Here is a 16,825-nt window from a genome sequence, read left to right on the forward strand (position 1 = left end):
TTTTTTTGGCTGCCGTTTTGACGGCACATGTTTGAGATAAGAAAACTCTTTTGTTCCATAGTGCGAATGTTAATAGATTATTTATCCTGAATAAGCCAGTGATGGGTGTGACTTGTAGGAATAAGGTATGTGTACACCTGAGACAGGGTGGGATGCTGATTTACAAATAATTTGGAATTACTACAATCACTGTTGTTATTTGTGTGTAGAGTTCACGTACAGAATAGCCCAGTTTGCTTATTGAATCTAAGATACTGCTGTATTCATCACGGTGCAGATAATTTGAAACAAAAATCTGTGGCAGGATCACTACGATGGGTGAAGGTAGTAGGGTCATCTCAAGGAATTTCTGAGCTATGTATAATGAGAATGCAGTGTATTCATAGATAAGTTTTGCACATGTTCATTACGGGAATGAAAAGTTGCGAGAAAGTTTGAGGTGTGTCATATTGGCTTTTTTTAATCCATTGTTTTTTTTTTTCCTTTGTTTCTTAAGGAAAACAGGAAAATCAGATACTTTGTTCGTTCGTAGTTTATTTTGCTGTGACTATGTTTCATAACAACACTAAAAGTTTTGTGCTACTTCTAATGAATGAACTGTAACACTAATGATCTTCTACTTCGAAAGGTGCAGAATTCCTTGCTCATTTTTCTTAAAGTCGAAGTTTGATACCTTAACTACATATTCTTAAGTAGCATTGTATAGTTTGAGGTGCATATCACTTCCTGATCTTTCAAGACCCCCCTTTAAACTTTACAATGGAGGATGCTGTCTACTATTGACAAGCCAAGTCAGAGCTGATCTCTCACCTAACCAGCAGCTTTCGTAAGTCTTTATGTCAAAAGTGTTAGTTTGAAGTTCTCAGCAAGTGTGCAGCATGCAAAGTGCTTTAGTTATAGGAGAGCAGACTCAGGTTCTATTGATGTCAATAGCTGGTATTTTTGAAAAAGCCTTTTTATGGTTAATAAGAGCATTCATTTACCCTGGGGACTTATGAGTGTTTATCATGATTCTCATTAATTCCTTGTGTAAAAGAAGAGATTTCCTTTATGCAACTAACTTTGTAGGGGTTTTTGTTTGTTTTTTAAGGGCCTTAATGGAAACAAAAGTAAAAAGTGAATATTTCTCATGTTATACAGATAAGTTTTAGCGAACTGTTAGATAAACAGTAGTTGTTGGTGAGCATTATCTAGAACATAGGATGGCAGGGAGAAATGAAGCTCACTGAGATTCATGTATTTCAGAAAGGGTGAGGTTTTATGGAGAAAAGTCTTGGAATCAATGAAGTGATTGCTGTGTTTCTGTAAACTGATGATGCAGCCTCTTCATGTAACCTGGGCCTTTCAGTCTCTCCAAACAGAAATAGCAGTATGAATCTGTCTCTCGTTAAACTACTGATATTATTGCATCTAAAGCTTCTCTGCTGAACTTACGCATCTACTGAAGTCTTTGTAAAAAATCTTTGTAAAAAAACTTTTTTTTTCTTTAACCATCAGTGGAAAAAGCACACAGAATCAGCATTCTGAACTCTTAAGGGTCTGGATGAGGAGCTGCGAGATATGCTTTAGTAGCTTGTGGTAGCAGTGGTACTAGATGATCTTATAGGTCGTTTCCAGCCTTGTGATTTTATGATTCTAAGTGTCAGAAGTGTTGTGAAAGTTGTTGATTCTGTTAACTGGTCTTTGAGTTTTGGGGCATGGGTAGTGGTCAAGTTTATAAAAAGTATTACTTCATGAGTGGGACTAGGTAACTGTTGTGTTTCTGAACAGAGCTCAGGTTTTTATAGACTGAATTTTGGAAGGAATTAAATGCTTACTAATTCCAGAAAGCACCAGACATACTGCAGAAGAAATCTGCCTTGAAGCTTTGATAGTCAAAGGGAAACTCATCTAAAAAACTCAGCTGAAGATGAATTTGTTGGATGTTGTACAGTAGGAACCATAAGTGCTTTTGTGGTAGTTTTCAGTTTTCTACTGTGACTCCAAGAAAAAAAAAAAGTTTAGATACCTGTGAAGATAGAGATACAACACAGTACTTGGAAATGCAGTTATTTTGGGCTGGGTGAATTTCACCTTGAAGGCAAGTTAATCTCTTAATATTGAAACATTTCATCTGATTCCTATCTTTGTTGCTTTCTGATATTCAGCCTTACAGAATTTCTCAAACTACTACCTTGAGTGTTTTGTCTCAAGAATAGCAATAAATCTTGGGTGGCTTTTTTTTCTTTTTTTCCCTTCAGTTGCTGCCTGTGCAGTGCAGTAAAAATTTCAGCCGTTTAAAGCAGAAGAACATCAGAAACTGTTGTTACTAAGAATGTCATGGATGGGTGTGTGTGTCTGGACGTGCTGTTTTTGCTATTCTGTACAAAGACTGTCCCAGACAGATGAGCCAGAGGGGACGATTGCCATAGCTGAATCTCTTCTTCCTTCCTTCTGTTGTTTGTCATTGCATCTGCTTTAGATGCGTTGAACGTACCATACTGGCAATTTACACGCTTTATTTTTTGCTGAATTTTAAAACCTTTTGCTCAGAAAGGACAGCTGGATTGTCTTAAGGTGAAAAGCATGTTTCCCAGTGATGGGTTTGTGCAGATTTCATTGAGACTTTTCCTATATTCCTGAGATATTGTGTGTAGTGGTTAATACATTAGCATTAAACAAAAACTTTAATCTGAAATTGACGTGGTCAATCCCTAATGGAGAAGTCTTCAAAATAAACAAAACTTGTTAAGACATTCTCTGAAATCTAACATGCTGGAACTTGAGCTTTGTGAATTTAGCTGCAGTTGATTAATCAGATGTTATGATGACCAGCATTGCTTCAGGAATCTAACTTTGGTGGCTTATCAGTATTTAAGACAGACTGAATTTTACTGATGTAGTCAGTGGGGGCAAATAGAGAGGATAGTTACTGAGAGTGTTTAAGATGGATACTCATATCTGGAGGCAAGACTGAGCCGGAATTCCTGACTGAAGTTAAACATTTAAAGTTAACTTTCTGTGGGTTGCTGGCCTATTTTAGGACAGCCCATGGTTTTTCTTCTTTCATCAGTGTTGGCTGTATATGGTTTCAGCTGTGGCTGTATTGCCTGGATTTATTCTTCTTGGTTCAGTATTTATTGATAACTGTAAGATATGACCTGTTTTGGTTTCTGAAGGAGAAAAAAAGTATCTTAGCTATGTTTCCGTAAACTTAGTATAGTCTGGAACTTTGTGTGTGTGAGGGGGCTGGTAGGGGGAAAACTACATTACAGGTGTTTTTTCTGAGAGTTTGAGATTAATGCTTGAGTATGAGTTATTCAGTGCTTTGATATTAAACCACCGTAGCTATGGTCGAGTTTGCTGATTGTATAAACTGCTTGAAGAGCCTATGCTCCTTAAATGTTCAGGACAAAATAAAGCAAGAGCCACAGTGTCTTTAAATTTAAGTCTACGTTTATTTTTCTGCAACTTTTTGTATTGTGTTATTGGCAAGTATTTTATATTCATAGCAGTGGAAGAGCCAGATCTGTGTGTGTGTGTATATGGTTGATGGGAAATAAACAACATCAGCCTCAAACAATATCGTAATCTTCATGATCTTAAAAGTTTAGTCTCATTAAAATGAATAAGTAAATAAGCATGGTTTGAGTTGTCTGCTGGACTCTTATAGGGCCTACCGAATCTACCCCTTTTGTTAAGATTGAATGGTTGGGTTGGGACTTTCTCTTTTAGTTTAATATTCCTTGTTTTTTTGTTAATGCTTAACTTCAATGACAAGCTGACTTGACTAGCCTTCCCACTCCCAGTCCTAGGGACTTAACTTCCCTGATCCTCTCAGCTAGAAGGTTAGTGTTGATACTTGCCACAAAATTTACAGATTTGTGTAAATTTGTTGCAGTATTTTGTGGCTAAAATGTGAAGTGAATACAACATTAAAAATAAGCACGAGGTTAAATTCTATGTTTCAGTTATAATTTATTTTCCATTTATAAAGGTGTGAACAAATGCTTTATTTGAAATTTGTTTTTTCATCAGAGGTAGAGGAAGAAACACATACTTCTAATTGTTACATTACGATTTCGAAGATTTGCTGTCACTTAAATAGATGAACGTGAGTTATGTAGATTTTTTTGCATCCCAGAATGAGTTTTGCTTCAGCTTTCCGTGTTGAATACCATTTCTTCTGTACTTTGCTGATACCTTTTGATATGCTGTTGTACTGAGGGCAGTCTTCTGAGTAATGCTTGATTTGGCACCGTAAGTCCAGGTTGATATATGAACTATCATGATTACGAATTCACTATTAGTGTGCTGCCTGATTTGTGTAGCGCTGTTCGGTGAGCTAACTCACATCTCCCTTATTAATCTAGCGGTGTTCAATCAATCAAAACTCACATGGCTCGATCTCTGAAAGAATTTTGGCCATGTCCATGCAGAAGTCACATGACTAGCTTAGTGGATGGTGCAGTTTATTAGCAACAGATTACAGATTCTTTTAGATTGCTGGTGATAATTCACTACCTGCAGAGTATGTGAGGTTAACCAAGAGTAATGCAAAGTGCATGCAAACAAGTAAGAGTAATACAGCCTGGTCCCAAGTGTGCTGGGTTATAAAACAAGCTCTGCAGAGATTACTGAGTTTCTCTATCAGCATAGCGGGCTGTGTGAGCCTTTTCCAGTAGGTGTCAGCATAGAGGAGGAAGACGGGCTCAGCCTGTTGGCGGATTCCATGAGCCAGTGATGTCCTGTCTTGTCTACAGTGGTACCCTCTCCTAAATTTTCTCTCTCTTGTAATCCATTTCATTCTACTTCTTATTCTACAAATGGAGCTCGAGTCACACTAGTCATTACATTTATTCTGATTGGTATAAAATTCTCATGTCTTGCTTTTAAAGGTATGGGATAAAAAAATTCAGAGTGCGTGCTCAGTGGTTGTGCCTTTGAGACGGTAGCTTTTGGGATGGAGGTGTATTTTTGGTATTATAATGAGCAAAGTTCACCAAAGGATGGCATTTAGTCAAAAAGGGTGGCAGGTAAGCAGTTTGGATCCACAAGTCCCTATCCTGGCGTTGTTCTTAGAGACAGTATATCAAGTTCTCCTGTGTTGTGGACACCTAAGGTTGCCTAGGGAACTATTGTGAATCACAGAACTTGGCCACAGAGTCTCCATTTCGCTCCAACTTCCATTTAATGGCACACCTGTTACACTCTGCTCTTATACCTCTGCTGTATCTTATGCAATTATTACATGTATGTGAAGGAGCTTGTGGAATGGCCTTAACTTCAGTACTTGTCAATGGAGAACTGGGTCAGCATTACTGACTTGACTTCAGGAGTCTCCTTTATTGTTTCTGTGTCAGAGTAAAGCTGAATCTTTTTTTAATACAGAAACCATTTCTGCCAATCTGGGGTTAGTCAGACTTCTCTGTGAAGTTTAGTAGCTGTTGAATTGCGTGCAGTTATGGATGAGTGAAGCTTAGCAAATTTATGGGGGAAAAATATGCAAGTAAAACTAAATCATTGTTTTAACTTACTGGTTTAAAAACCTTGAAAAATAAACTGTAACATTTCAAAAGAATGTTAATTAGAAAAAAAAAAGAGTTGGCAAAGGAAAAGAGAAATTGCAGTTCAAATTTACCTACCTGCTTTGTGGTATAACTAAAAAATGTGCATAACATGCAAGGGATGTTTATGTATTGAGAGCTTATATTTTGTGATCAAGTGGTCAGGCACTGGAACAGCATCCCCAGCGCAGTGGCCATGGCACAGAGCTTGCTGGAGTTCATGAAGAGTCTGGACAATGCTCTCAGACATATGGTCTAATTTTTGGGTGGTCCTGTGTGGAGCCAGGAGTTGGACTTGATTATCCTTATGAGTTGTTTCTAACTTGGGATACTGTATGATTCTTTCAAGTGGCTGAAAGTACTGTTTCTGTTGACATCTCTAAGATTCCCTTTAAAACAAGAAATTGTTTAGTAACTTACTTTATCCTTAACTTGAATTACTGCTTTATATAATTTGTCTGAACATCAGTGGTTTCATTCGCGAAAAGTCCTAAGGTCTATATGAATGTTTCAGATGCTACCAAATTATTTGTTTGGCAGTTAAAACCTTAGTTAGAAGCAGCTGTGTTAAATAATGTTCTCAGAGATTATTACTTAGGGTTGATTTTTATGTACTATTTTTGGTATTTTTTTTGTCCTGCTTTGCTTCCTTTTTTCCTTTTTCTAATAGGCAGTTGTACCAGGACAGTTATGTGAGGACTTGCTAAGCAGAAAAGCTTAGCGTGCAATAGAATAAATCATAGGGCTCAAAATCACTTGAATTAAATCAGTTTAACCTGTGGAAAGTTATACTTGTTTTTCTTGGTTTTGGTCAGTTTAAGTCAATATGCTTTTATTAATATTCATAATAATTCATAGTCTTCATAAAAATGAGGAATTAAGTCCTGAGCAGATGATGACCAGATTATGGAAGTGAAAATAAAGTTGTGCAGTAGCTTTTCTTAGTAGTGCAGTAGTTAGGTGAAAATTTTATTTTGTTTTATTTTATTTTTGGAAATGCAGTCATGTGTGTAAACATGGAGGAGTGACAATACAGTGATACATAGGGGAGTGTTACATTTGCAAACAACGAGACTTTCATAGACATGGTCAGTCTGAATATCTTACAGAGACAAATTGCTTTTTAGATTTTATGAAAGCTGAAGGAGACCAAATTGGTAATAGAGCCTTTTCCCTTGTAGAATGAATAGCTGAATTCATGAAGAAGAAGTATTAATGTCTAATCTGAGCCAAAACTAGTAATATATTATGTACATCGGGTGTTAAATGCAAACATTGCATTATAATATTGAAGGAGTAAGGTTGTGTAGCAAGAGTGTAACACTGAATATTAAACATCTTCATACAAATATTGCTTTAATGTTCAGATAATGATTTAGATGTTGGAAAAGCTTTTTGAAATAGCTATTTATTTAATGTCTGCTTTTCTTGAGATGTGTTTTGATGAGGGATTATAATGCTGGTCTTGTAAGAGCTAATAAACAAGTTTGTTTCATATTTTACAGGAAGCATTCTTTTTGGTATTACTTTGTGATTTGTCACTTTCAGATATAGTAATATACATAACTTAGAGGAAACTTGTCAATATGTCCATATAAAACTAGTTTTTAATGCTGCAAGTAACATTTAGAGCTACTTTAATACAGATTTAAATAGGGTAGTTTTTACATCTCTGAAGTATATAAGCAGCAAGGGTGCTAAGTTCTTAACAGTTAAAATTTGGCTATTGTACATGTTAGGAATATATCATTTCTATGATCTGGAGCAAGTTTAAGGGTTTTTAACTGTTTTTGTTAGTTCAAATAAGCTTTAACTATATGAGCATAGCATGCAGCAGTCATGGAGTGTAAACACTTGTATGTGTCATAGGAGCACATTTAGTTTTGAAATACTCAGAATTACTGCTCTGAAAATAAGTTCTTGAACATGAGTGTCACAAATATATACTGATCATCAAAAACTGCCTGGCTGTTCACGTACTCCAGATGCTAATCTAAGAAGGCAGTTACTGATTTCATAATATTATGATACCTTCACCTCTGTGTTTCTCGTGAAACACTCTTGCTTGCTTATCTGTCCTTTCAAAACCTTGAAATCTGGGGAATTGACTTGAATACTATTCTTGTGCTTGTAGTTTGACTGATAGCTATGCTTAGTTTGAAAAGATGATCCTGAAAGGTTCCTTTCAGCCTAAAACATACATATAGCCTTGATTCACAGTATCACAGTACTTTTGCCAACAAAAATTGAGCTGTCATTGTTTTTCTAAACCATCCTGTATTGCTAGCCAGAAGAGAAGTCATCTTAAAGGTAATTATGTGATGCTGTTGAGCTCAGAATGTGCCAAAGCTTGCTTTCTTAGGCGAGTGTTTTGTGTAACGTCAACTGATACAGAAGATGTGCCTCATAGAAATTTGCAACAGTGCAAGAGAAAAGTAATTGTACCACTATCGGTAATAACTCAGAATTAATGCAAGTTGGTCTGGGATGTGACTACCAGTAGGCTTAATTTTATTTTCCTTGGCGTGTGATGTGTTTGCTACTCAGATAAGAATGAAATATATATGTTGTTTCTGTCAGTAACATTATCCAATTGTCTTTATTAGTCCTGTTACAACCCAGGGATCACAAACACAGCAACTGCAGAAGCATTATGGCATTACCTCACCTATCAGTTTAGCTGCCCCCAAGGAGATTGACTGCATGCTTACCCAGAAATTGATTGAAACCCTTAAACCCTACGGTGTATTTGAAGAGGAAGAAGAACTGCAACGCAGGTGAGCAAACACAATTGCACCAGTTTTCTCTTATCTCAACATTCACATGGTTAGTAACTGAACCCCAAGCATGTTTGCATTCTTTTAGGTGCTTTTTTAAAAGCTTTCTGAAATATTGAATACTTTATTTTCTACCCTCAAGAGGAGTATGTTAGAATATAGAGATTAAAATAGCCTTTAAATATAGGAGATAGGCTTGCATTTTTTTCCTGTAACTGTTTTATTTATTTATTTCTCGTCTTTTTTTCTTGTCAATAAGCTTGTTAGAATTTTTTTTCTCACTTTTCTTTAAGATTCATGTGGTTTAATCAGTTTTTATTTTTTGAAAGTGAGTAGAATCCATTTATCTAAAATGTGTGTAGACTTTGCATGCTTGCATTGCTTCAAAACTTAAATGACTGAAATATCTTTAAGGAAGAAAAAGTGGTGTGACTATTTTAAGAGTGACTTTGTTTCATTGTATTTTAGAGATGAGATCTTTAATTAGATCTACAATGTTACTCTAGTCGATTCATCATATAATGATTATCAAGGTCTTAAGGCATTACTGTGTTCGTGGTTTGTGATTCTGCTGTTTTATCAATAGGATTTTAATTTTGGGAAAACTAAACAACCTGGTAAAGGAATGGATACGGGAAATCAGTGAAAGCAAGGTATGGATGTATTTTACTTGAGATAATTCAGTCTAAGACTGCAGTATCAAGATATTTTCAATATATATTACCGATTTAAAAATGATGCATCATAGGAGAAGAGAACTCTAGTTATTTTTTTTTTTAGCTGTTTTTGTTTTGAGCATGTTTAGGGTTTTATTCGTTCTCTTATGACATGAGCATTTAGACAAGTACAAGGTTATTTAAAAAAAAAAGATGAAGAAAGGACGTTATGAAGGAACAAAGCACATTATGTACAAGTTGTTCGTTGGAAACAAAATAGAGACTTAATCTTGACTGGTGTAAGATCTGAAACTACTTGAAGTTCATCCAACATACATAATTTTATAGTTTGTTTTGAATTTCTTCATGTCTTTTGCTGTGTGACTACCAGTGAATTGTAACATAGTGCATCCTGTTCTGAAATGATAACTGTCTTTGGCCACTGTGAAGCTGTGGCTTTGAAAGTTCTTTAAATATACAAACCTTGGAACTTCAGTATCTTCATGATAGTAAATGTAACTAAACAATTTTATTGCAAAATAACTCTTCTCACAAACACAAACTTACCTTAAAGAATGTAATCTTGATGTCTCTGAATGAAAGTAATTTAATAAACATTGGTAATGTAAATGATATTTTTCTGTTGCTTTAAATTAAAATATCATAATTTCGAAGTCAGCTTAAATTGCTTGAACATTAAGAAAGGTGAGTTGAGCATCTGTAATATTTTAAAGCTCCTGAAGTATAGAACTGCTGAAATGACTACCAAGACTGAAGCAGTAATGTTTAGCATAGTTGTGACATTACAAATAAGTTATACAAATGCAAAATGTACTTCTCTTTTAATCTGAAACAACATCTATTTAAGGACTGATCTGCTATTCAAAAAGATGTTAATCTGTAATAACATGAATTTTATGGATATTTTTCCTTTTATAGTACATGTGCCATTATAATTTGCTACAGTAAAAATAACCAATTTTATTTGCTCTGTTTAGAATCTTCCACAGTCTGTAATAGAAAATGTTGGAGGAAAAATTTTTACATTTGGATCCTATAGATTAGGGGTCCATACAAAAGGTAAAATTTGCATTTATTATAAAAACTGTTTTATGTCTGAGATAGTGATGTATCTCTAAGTGTCGTGCTGAAGTGTTAGATTTTTGTCAGCCACTTCTAGTCTTCATTGTAAGTTAAAACATGGATCTGTCCATGTTCTTGTGGTTTGTAAAAAGGGAAGGGGGGGGGACACATTGGAAATTGCTTAAAAAAACCAAGAAGGTTGCATACTTGGCTTCTCATGGCTTGTTCATTTTGAAAATTATTGCAAATATGGCAAAATAAAAGGATATATGTATTGTGTGTTTTGTGACTTTTTAAAAGTCATTCCCAGTCAACTCTGGGAGCAGCTATAGAAAGAAAAACTAAATTTTGTTTTATTCTAGAAGAAAAATCTGACTATTGTTGGCATTTCATGTGTGTGAAGTGTGAGTAACGTACTTGCATCAATGAACATTTACAGGTGCTGATATTGATGCCCTGTGTGTTGCACCAAGACATGTTGAAAGAAGTGATTTTTTCACATCATTTTATGAAAAACTGAAACAGCAAGAAGAAGTAAAAGATTTGAGGGTATGTGATTTCCTTAATAGAGCTGTCTGAAGTGATAATGTTGAAAAGTGCAAGATGGTTCCTTAAATAAGTAATTGCAAATTTACTGTCAAGGCTTGCAGTGGATTTTTAGTTAAATTGTTGCAAAATGTATCAACATATGTGAAATATTTAGAGATTCTTGCAATTTTTTTTTGTTTGATTGTTTCATTTACTGGATACAATAGTTTCGAAGTCTGGATGACAGAAGAAACTCCTGGCCCTGTGTTGTAAAATTTTTGCTTGATTTCTGTGGCAGAGGCAAATGTAAAAGTATTCCGTCCTGATTTTTTTTTCAGGCTAATTTGTTTTTGATGAAAGTTTTATAAACAGTAGCACAACAGTATACTTTCTAATGCTGTGGATATGTAAACCATTACAGTGATTGATATTTACTAGATATTTTATGTTGTCTGTCAACTGTGATTCTGAAAAGTGAGGTTGCATTTTTAGATGCTTGTGCAAGATTGCCATTGTGTAAAAGGAAAGAAAAAGAGAGTAGCAAAAAAAAAAAGAAGAATTTTGTTCTCTATTATACCTGAATGACAAGCCTTCCTAGGTCAGCTACTGGGAGTTTTAATTTTTCATAGTGTGAGGTTAGAGTAGAATCTCTCAGCCGCAGTTCTTTTTCCTTAGATGAAGATAATTGCTGGCAAATCTTAAACTTTGGTTTAGTCCGACTCTGTCCTAAAATAAACTTGTCTGTCCCTGCAGTGTTCTCTTGCTCCTTGCATCCCATAGTTAGTAACTCCATCAGTGTAGTGCAAACATCTGGTGGTAATGCTACATGCACTGAAACTACTGTTTTAATGCTGTGTTGTCTGAATTCTTTTTAATAATCTGGCTTTCAAAATTTACTATAAATTTCTTCAGTTGTGATTCAAGCTTTTACAAAGACAGTCCTCTGCATATTTGCATGTAGTCTGAAATTCAGGAAGGTGGTATTCCTAGCAGATTGCAGAATAGATACAATATTTCTTATGTTTGTTGAAGATGCTATTTGTTTGAGTATCTCATTAATGACCCCATTTAGAAAAGATATTTGATTTTTTTTTAATGTGAATTAAATTGTCTTTTTGTCATTTCTCGTATAATATTATTGCAGAAACAATAGAATATAAGATGCTTGTTAAAATGAAAATCTCCATAGGTTGGCTTAGAATATTTAGAGGAAAAGAGGAGAAAAAGAAGCTTGATTGTAAAGATTGTAAATTGAAAGTAAAATACAACTTTTTTTTTTCCCCTAGGCTGTTGAAGAAGCTTTTGTCCCAGTTATTAAACTATGTTTTGATGGAATAGAGGTAAAGATTTTACATTTCATTTTGGTAGAACATGATTAAAACAAAGATTTCAGCATTTCCTTAAATAATATTGATGAATACAAATTCCATTACAGTGACTGTTCTAAATTCATATTCACGTAATTGATAACAGTCCTTGGTTGTGAAACTTTAAAGCGCACCTTTAAGACCAGCCTTTCTTAACCTGCTTAAGAAGTTGTGTGAAGATCTCCCTGTTCTTTTTTTTTTTTTTTTTCTCTTACCCACTTGTATTGATTAGTCACTGACCTATAGGGTACCAGTATTAGCATTATTAAAGAATTAACGTTGAAAATAATTTAGTTCATAAATTTCTTCACTAGGTTTTTTACTATTAGTTATTAACTACTCAAATCTCAAATTCAGATATGCTTTAATAGCTTATACTAAAGGAAAATCTTAAAAATGTGTTGCTGAAGGGAGTTAGCTAGTCCTTTCACCTCTATCTCTTCATGCTTTTGTTAAGGTGACCAGAGTTACTGCTTCTGTCCATTTTGTCTGTAGCCTCACAGATCAGTTCTTGTGGAGTGATAAACTTGCTTAACCTGATTTTTAGTATTTTGGGACATGCTGAGGAAAACGTTTCTGCTTTGTTAGAAGAAGATACTATAAATCTTTTTCAGACCATCTTACAGACAACCATCTTACAGACAACCTGTCGCTTTCTTGATGACAAGACAAAAATACATGATAGAAATATACATGTTTATATACACAGTTTCTCAGAGTTTTACGTGAATAAAACTCTAACTGGTGGGTGTGAGGGTAGTTCACAGTGAGGAAAAAATACCCCTGCTAATTATCTGACATGTTAAACAGTTTGAAGAGTAACCATAGTTAGGTGTAGCACTGTGTGCAAGACTCGAGAGCTCATTCTCTCCCAGTGTCATTTGGATCTCTTCCTTGCAATTATAATCGTCCTTAGGGTACTGGCAGTTTCTGAGTCTCCAGAAGATGATGAGTCATCTCACAATTCCAGCTTTACTTTCTTGTATTTTCACTGACATTTATGTAAGTTGATGCTTAGTTGGAGAGATGTACTTATTCCAAATTAAAGAGATGTGCAGAGGTATGTGATACTATATGGTAAGCTAGAATATGATTTTTCATTTATTTTAGACAGTTTATTATTGTCCGTACAGTTGGACACTAGAAATATTCTTCTGGATAACTTTTTACTTAACTCAAATATTCATACTAAATATTGAAACTTGTCATAGGTATTGTTGGTTATTTGTATTTTTTTTTCACTCACATTCTAACCAATGTTTACTCTCTCTCTGTAATATTGAAAAGTGAAAACAGGAGAACTAAAAGGACTATCTACTATAAGTGTAATAGAATTTAGCTCTGCTCACTCATCTGTAAATGATGGGAAATGATGGTTTAGATTTATGAATGGAGACTTAACCCATATTTCTGACAGTACATTAAATAGTTCTCTTGTCTTGAACAAACTCATGATAAGAAGTCGTCTTTTGTGCAGATCTTGTTTCTAATGGTTTTGTTTGTGTCAAGTACATTGGTATTGGAAGATTTTCCTTTAGTTTTTCTTTAACAATAAAGGTAGAAAGTGCCAGGAGTTAATTTCTCTTCTGTGAAGAAACATTTAGATCTGAGGGAAAGGCCTCAGTGATCAGTTATGTAGTGATCTTGTCAGTGAGATTTCAAAATTTTCTGTTAGTTGTGTTTTATACTATTGCTTAAAATAAGAAGGAGTATTCTTGAATTTTGCTTCTTCTTGTAGATGAATGATTTGTTTTTTCTGGCCACAAAATGATACAGAGTAGGCAATTCGTTTCCTGATTTGGAATATCTTTATTATTGAAGAACTTCTGAGCTGCTAGGCTTTCTAATGGTCATAGTAGTTCATTTTGAATTTACTTTCAATGAGAAGTATAGAGTGATAGTTACTCAGAAATTAATGCCTTCTATTTTATTATCTTGGCTCATGGACATCAGACGCATATGTTGCTGGTCTGGCAGTAGAAGTGGAACTCTCTGGAGAATATTCAGTTACATTTTGTTGCCATTTTGTGACAGATGGCAGTAGGGGAATAGTTCTGATTGGTAGTGCTTTAGAAGCGAAGGTGTGAGATTGAATTCTTCCAAGTGGGGAAAAAATGTGAAGCCGCATTCTGGATGACCATGCAGATTTTTACGAGTGTGGCATGCAGGCTCTTGTTCATCATTGATGAAAATGTGTAGTTGTGTAGTGACTGTGTTGAAAAGTGTTTTTTAACTGAGAGTCTTTTCTGTCAAATAATAATATTGTGCTCTTCATATCTGTTGTAGTTTCTGTGGAAATAAATAGGAGACATTACTTTTGGAGCAACTGACATAGTATTTCCAACTCAAATAGAAATTTCTGCTCTTTTTCTGTATTTTGGTGACAGTGTCAACTATTTCAGTTCATTCTGGCTTACCTTTTCATAATTCACGAAATTCTACTGTGCCAGTATTCTGGACCTAGAAGTGGTATTTGTCCCTCGCGGATTTTTATATTAACAATGGGCATAATTTTTATGCATTGGTCTTAATATACATCTTACCCTCTTGGAAAAGATGTCTTAAAATAGACAGAACATCTAAAAATGGTTCATTTAATGATTGTGAGGGGTGTTACTGTGTGTTGTTTAAATAGATTAGTTATACTAGAAAGAGTGCTGTACTTAGTGTTAGTCAACTTAATAAAAATGGATTACAGAAGAGAAGAAGAGCTATCTAATGTTTTTCTATTTTTTTCTTTGTTTAAAGATTGATATTTTGTTTGCAAGATTAGCACTGCAAACTATTCCTGAGGACTTAGACCTCCGAGATGATAGCCTACTTAAAAATTTAGACATTAGATGCATACGAAGTCTTAATGGTATGTATATGCAAATTTTATACAGACTTTGTCAAATCTTTTAATAAGTATCCTGGATTGTTTGATGTATTAGATGAGTTGCAGACTTAGCTAAAAATGCAGGAACTCCATATCAGAGTTGTTTTTTGTCGGCCAGATTTTTATGAAGCTTTTCCTTTCAATTGAATAAATGATGCCCTGTAGAAACTAATAAGACTGCAAGACTTTTAATGTATAGAACTACCTATTTCTATATAAATAAAGATGTCTGCATGTTTTAAAAATTCTGTATCTTTTAGCATGCATAAACTTATACAGAATTACTTCAAGGATATCAATTGGGGATCTCAAAATTCTCCCAGCTAGAGTTGGGATCTGTAATAGTTTACCAGCTTGAATAACACTTACATGTCTGTAATACTACAGCTTTAAAAATACCTATTTATGGAGGGGAGGATAGGACTCCAGCCAATATGCAGCTTGGCACACGAGGGAGAGGAGCACATGTATCACTGGTTTCTGTACAGTCTGAACATTTGATAATATCAAGTGAAAATTGTAAATTCTTGGCAATGGGGTGCTAGGATTATCCCAATTCCCATTGTTTTGTGAAATTCGTCCTTGTGTGCTTTCTAGAATTCATGTTTCTCTTTTCACATTTTCCTCCTATTCCTTAGGAGAATATATAATTTTTTTTTAATTTTTATTTTTTGCAAGCAGCTCTCTGCAGCTTATATTAACTATTACTATTATTCCTTTAATTCCTTTTAAATTCCTTTTAAATACATCAAGTAATATAAATGCATATAATGTTATTCTTTAAGCCTGAAGATATGTAGTAATGATACAGTGAATATGTTGAAACGCTGTTCTCTTTAGCTTGTTCTTGTCATAAATTCCTGCAGGCTTTGTCTTAAGGCTTCCAGGCTTTCTGTGCTGCTGTAAAAACAAGATGAAAATTATCAACTGACAAAATAATCAAGTTTTCAGATTCAAAAGAACAGTTTCAAAGTACCAAATAAGCTTCTAGCATGCTGATCTAAAGTTTGACAAATTTTAAGGTGTGAGAGAAGAAGAGAGCAAAAAAACTTGAGGCAGCAAATGTAATAGGTTTTTTTGTATTGGCAGGTTGCCGGGTAACCGATGAAATTCTGCATCTAGTACCAAACATTGACAACTTCAGGTTAACACTGAGAGCTATCAAACTATGGGCAAAACGTAAGCAGTTTTATTCCAAAACTTGTGAAGTTTTCATTAACTCTTAAGGTTGCTGATAACTCTCTCTTTTTTGTCTCTTTCCTTCTCAATTTACAGGCCACAACATCTATTCCAATATACTAGGTTTCCTTGGCGGTGTTTCCTGGGCTATGCTAGTAGCAAGAACTTGCCAGCTTTATCCAAATGCAATAGCATCAACTCTTGTACATAAATTTTTCTTGGTGTTTTCTAAATGGTATGTTTTTTTAAAATTTAGTTTACACTAAAATAAAATTGTTTTGTAGACACTAAATTTTAGTCCTGTTTTTATGGTATCTTTTTCAGCTGCTACCAGATTAAGTTAAGAGTGATAAGCATTGTTCTTGCTGCCAGAAAATAGTTAGCTTGGGTTTTTCAATAAAAGTCATCCAACAAGTCTTTTTCTTAAAGTAACTGAAACAAAAATACTTAGTTTTTTAATTAATTTTCTTAAGTATTTATTGTAAATCAACATTACCCTCCATCCTTATATGAGGCTAAATAAGAGCAGGCATCAGAAATCTGAAGTCATTTGACATTCAGATACTGAGATGATGGTGAAAAAAGGTATATCAGTAACTGGTTAGGCATAATTTAAATACAGTTCAAGAGAACCAGTGGCAAGTTTTTTTGTTGTTGATTTTTATTTTTATTTTTTTAATTTTGTGAATGTGGAGATGCAGGTGTTTGGTTTCGTATTACTGAGATAGTTACCTTAGAAAGCTGGTTTGTATAACTTAGGAGAAGAGTGGGAAAGTTCCAAGTAAATTTAAAGTGAACTGGATAGAAGTAT

At 34.5% G+C, this 16,825-nt stretch overlaps 1 protein-coding gene across 3 annotated transcripts in view; it reads left to right on the top strand.

Annotated features, from left to right (window-relative positions):
* Nucleotides 1-5,214: 5,214 nt before the first annotated feature.
* PAPOLA (poly(A) polymerase alpha) overlaps nucleotides 5,215-16,825 on the top strand; it is a 32,121-nt gene continuing 20,510 nt past the window's right edge. For all 3 annotated transcript variants that reach the window (XM_010711873.3, XM_019615858.2, XM_019615859.2), the window contains exons 1-9: nucleotides 5,215-5,232; nucleotides 8,153-8,323; nucleotides 8,910-8,976; nucleotides 9,978-10,059; nucleotides 10,502-10,611; nucleotides 11,877-11,930; nucleotides 14,706-14,817; nucleotides 15,925-16,014; nucleotides 16,111-16,249. In XM_010711873.3, the coding sequence (XP_010710175.2) occupies nucleotides 8,250-8,323; nucleotides 8,910-8,976; nucleotides 9,978-10,059; nucleotides 10,502-10,611; nucleotides 11,877-11,930; nucleotides 14,706-14,817; nucleotides 15,925-16,014; nucleotides 16,111-16,249 (728 nt within the window). In that variant the 5' untranslated portion in view covers nucleotides 5,215-5,232; nucleotides 8,153-8,249. The remainder of the gene's footprint in view (nucleotides 5,233-8,152; nucleotides 8,324-8,909; nucleotides 8,977-9,977; nucleotides 10,060-10,501; nucleotides 10,612-11,876; nucleotides 11,931-14,705; nucleotides 14,818-15,924; nucleotides 16,015-16,110; nucleotides 16,250-16,825) is intronic.

The sequence above is a fragment of the Meleagris gallopavo genome, chromosome 5 (assembly GCF_000146605.3).
Source record: "Meleagris gallopavo isolate NT-WF06-2002-E0010 breed Aviagen turkey brand Nicholas breeding stock chromosome 5, Turkey_5.1, whole genome shotgun sequence".
In the NCBI taxonomy this organism is placed as follows: Eukaryota; Metazoa; Chordata; class Aves; order Galliformes; family Phasianidae; genus Meleagris; species Meleagris gallopavo.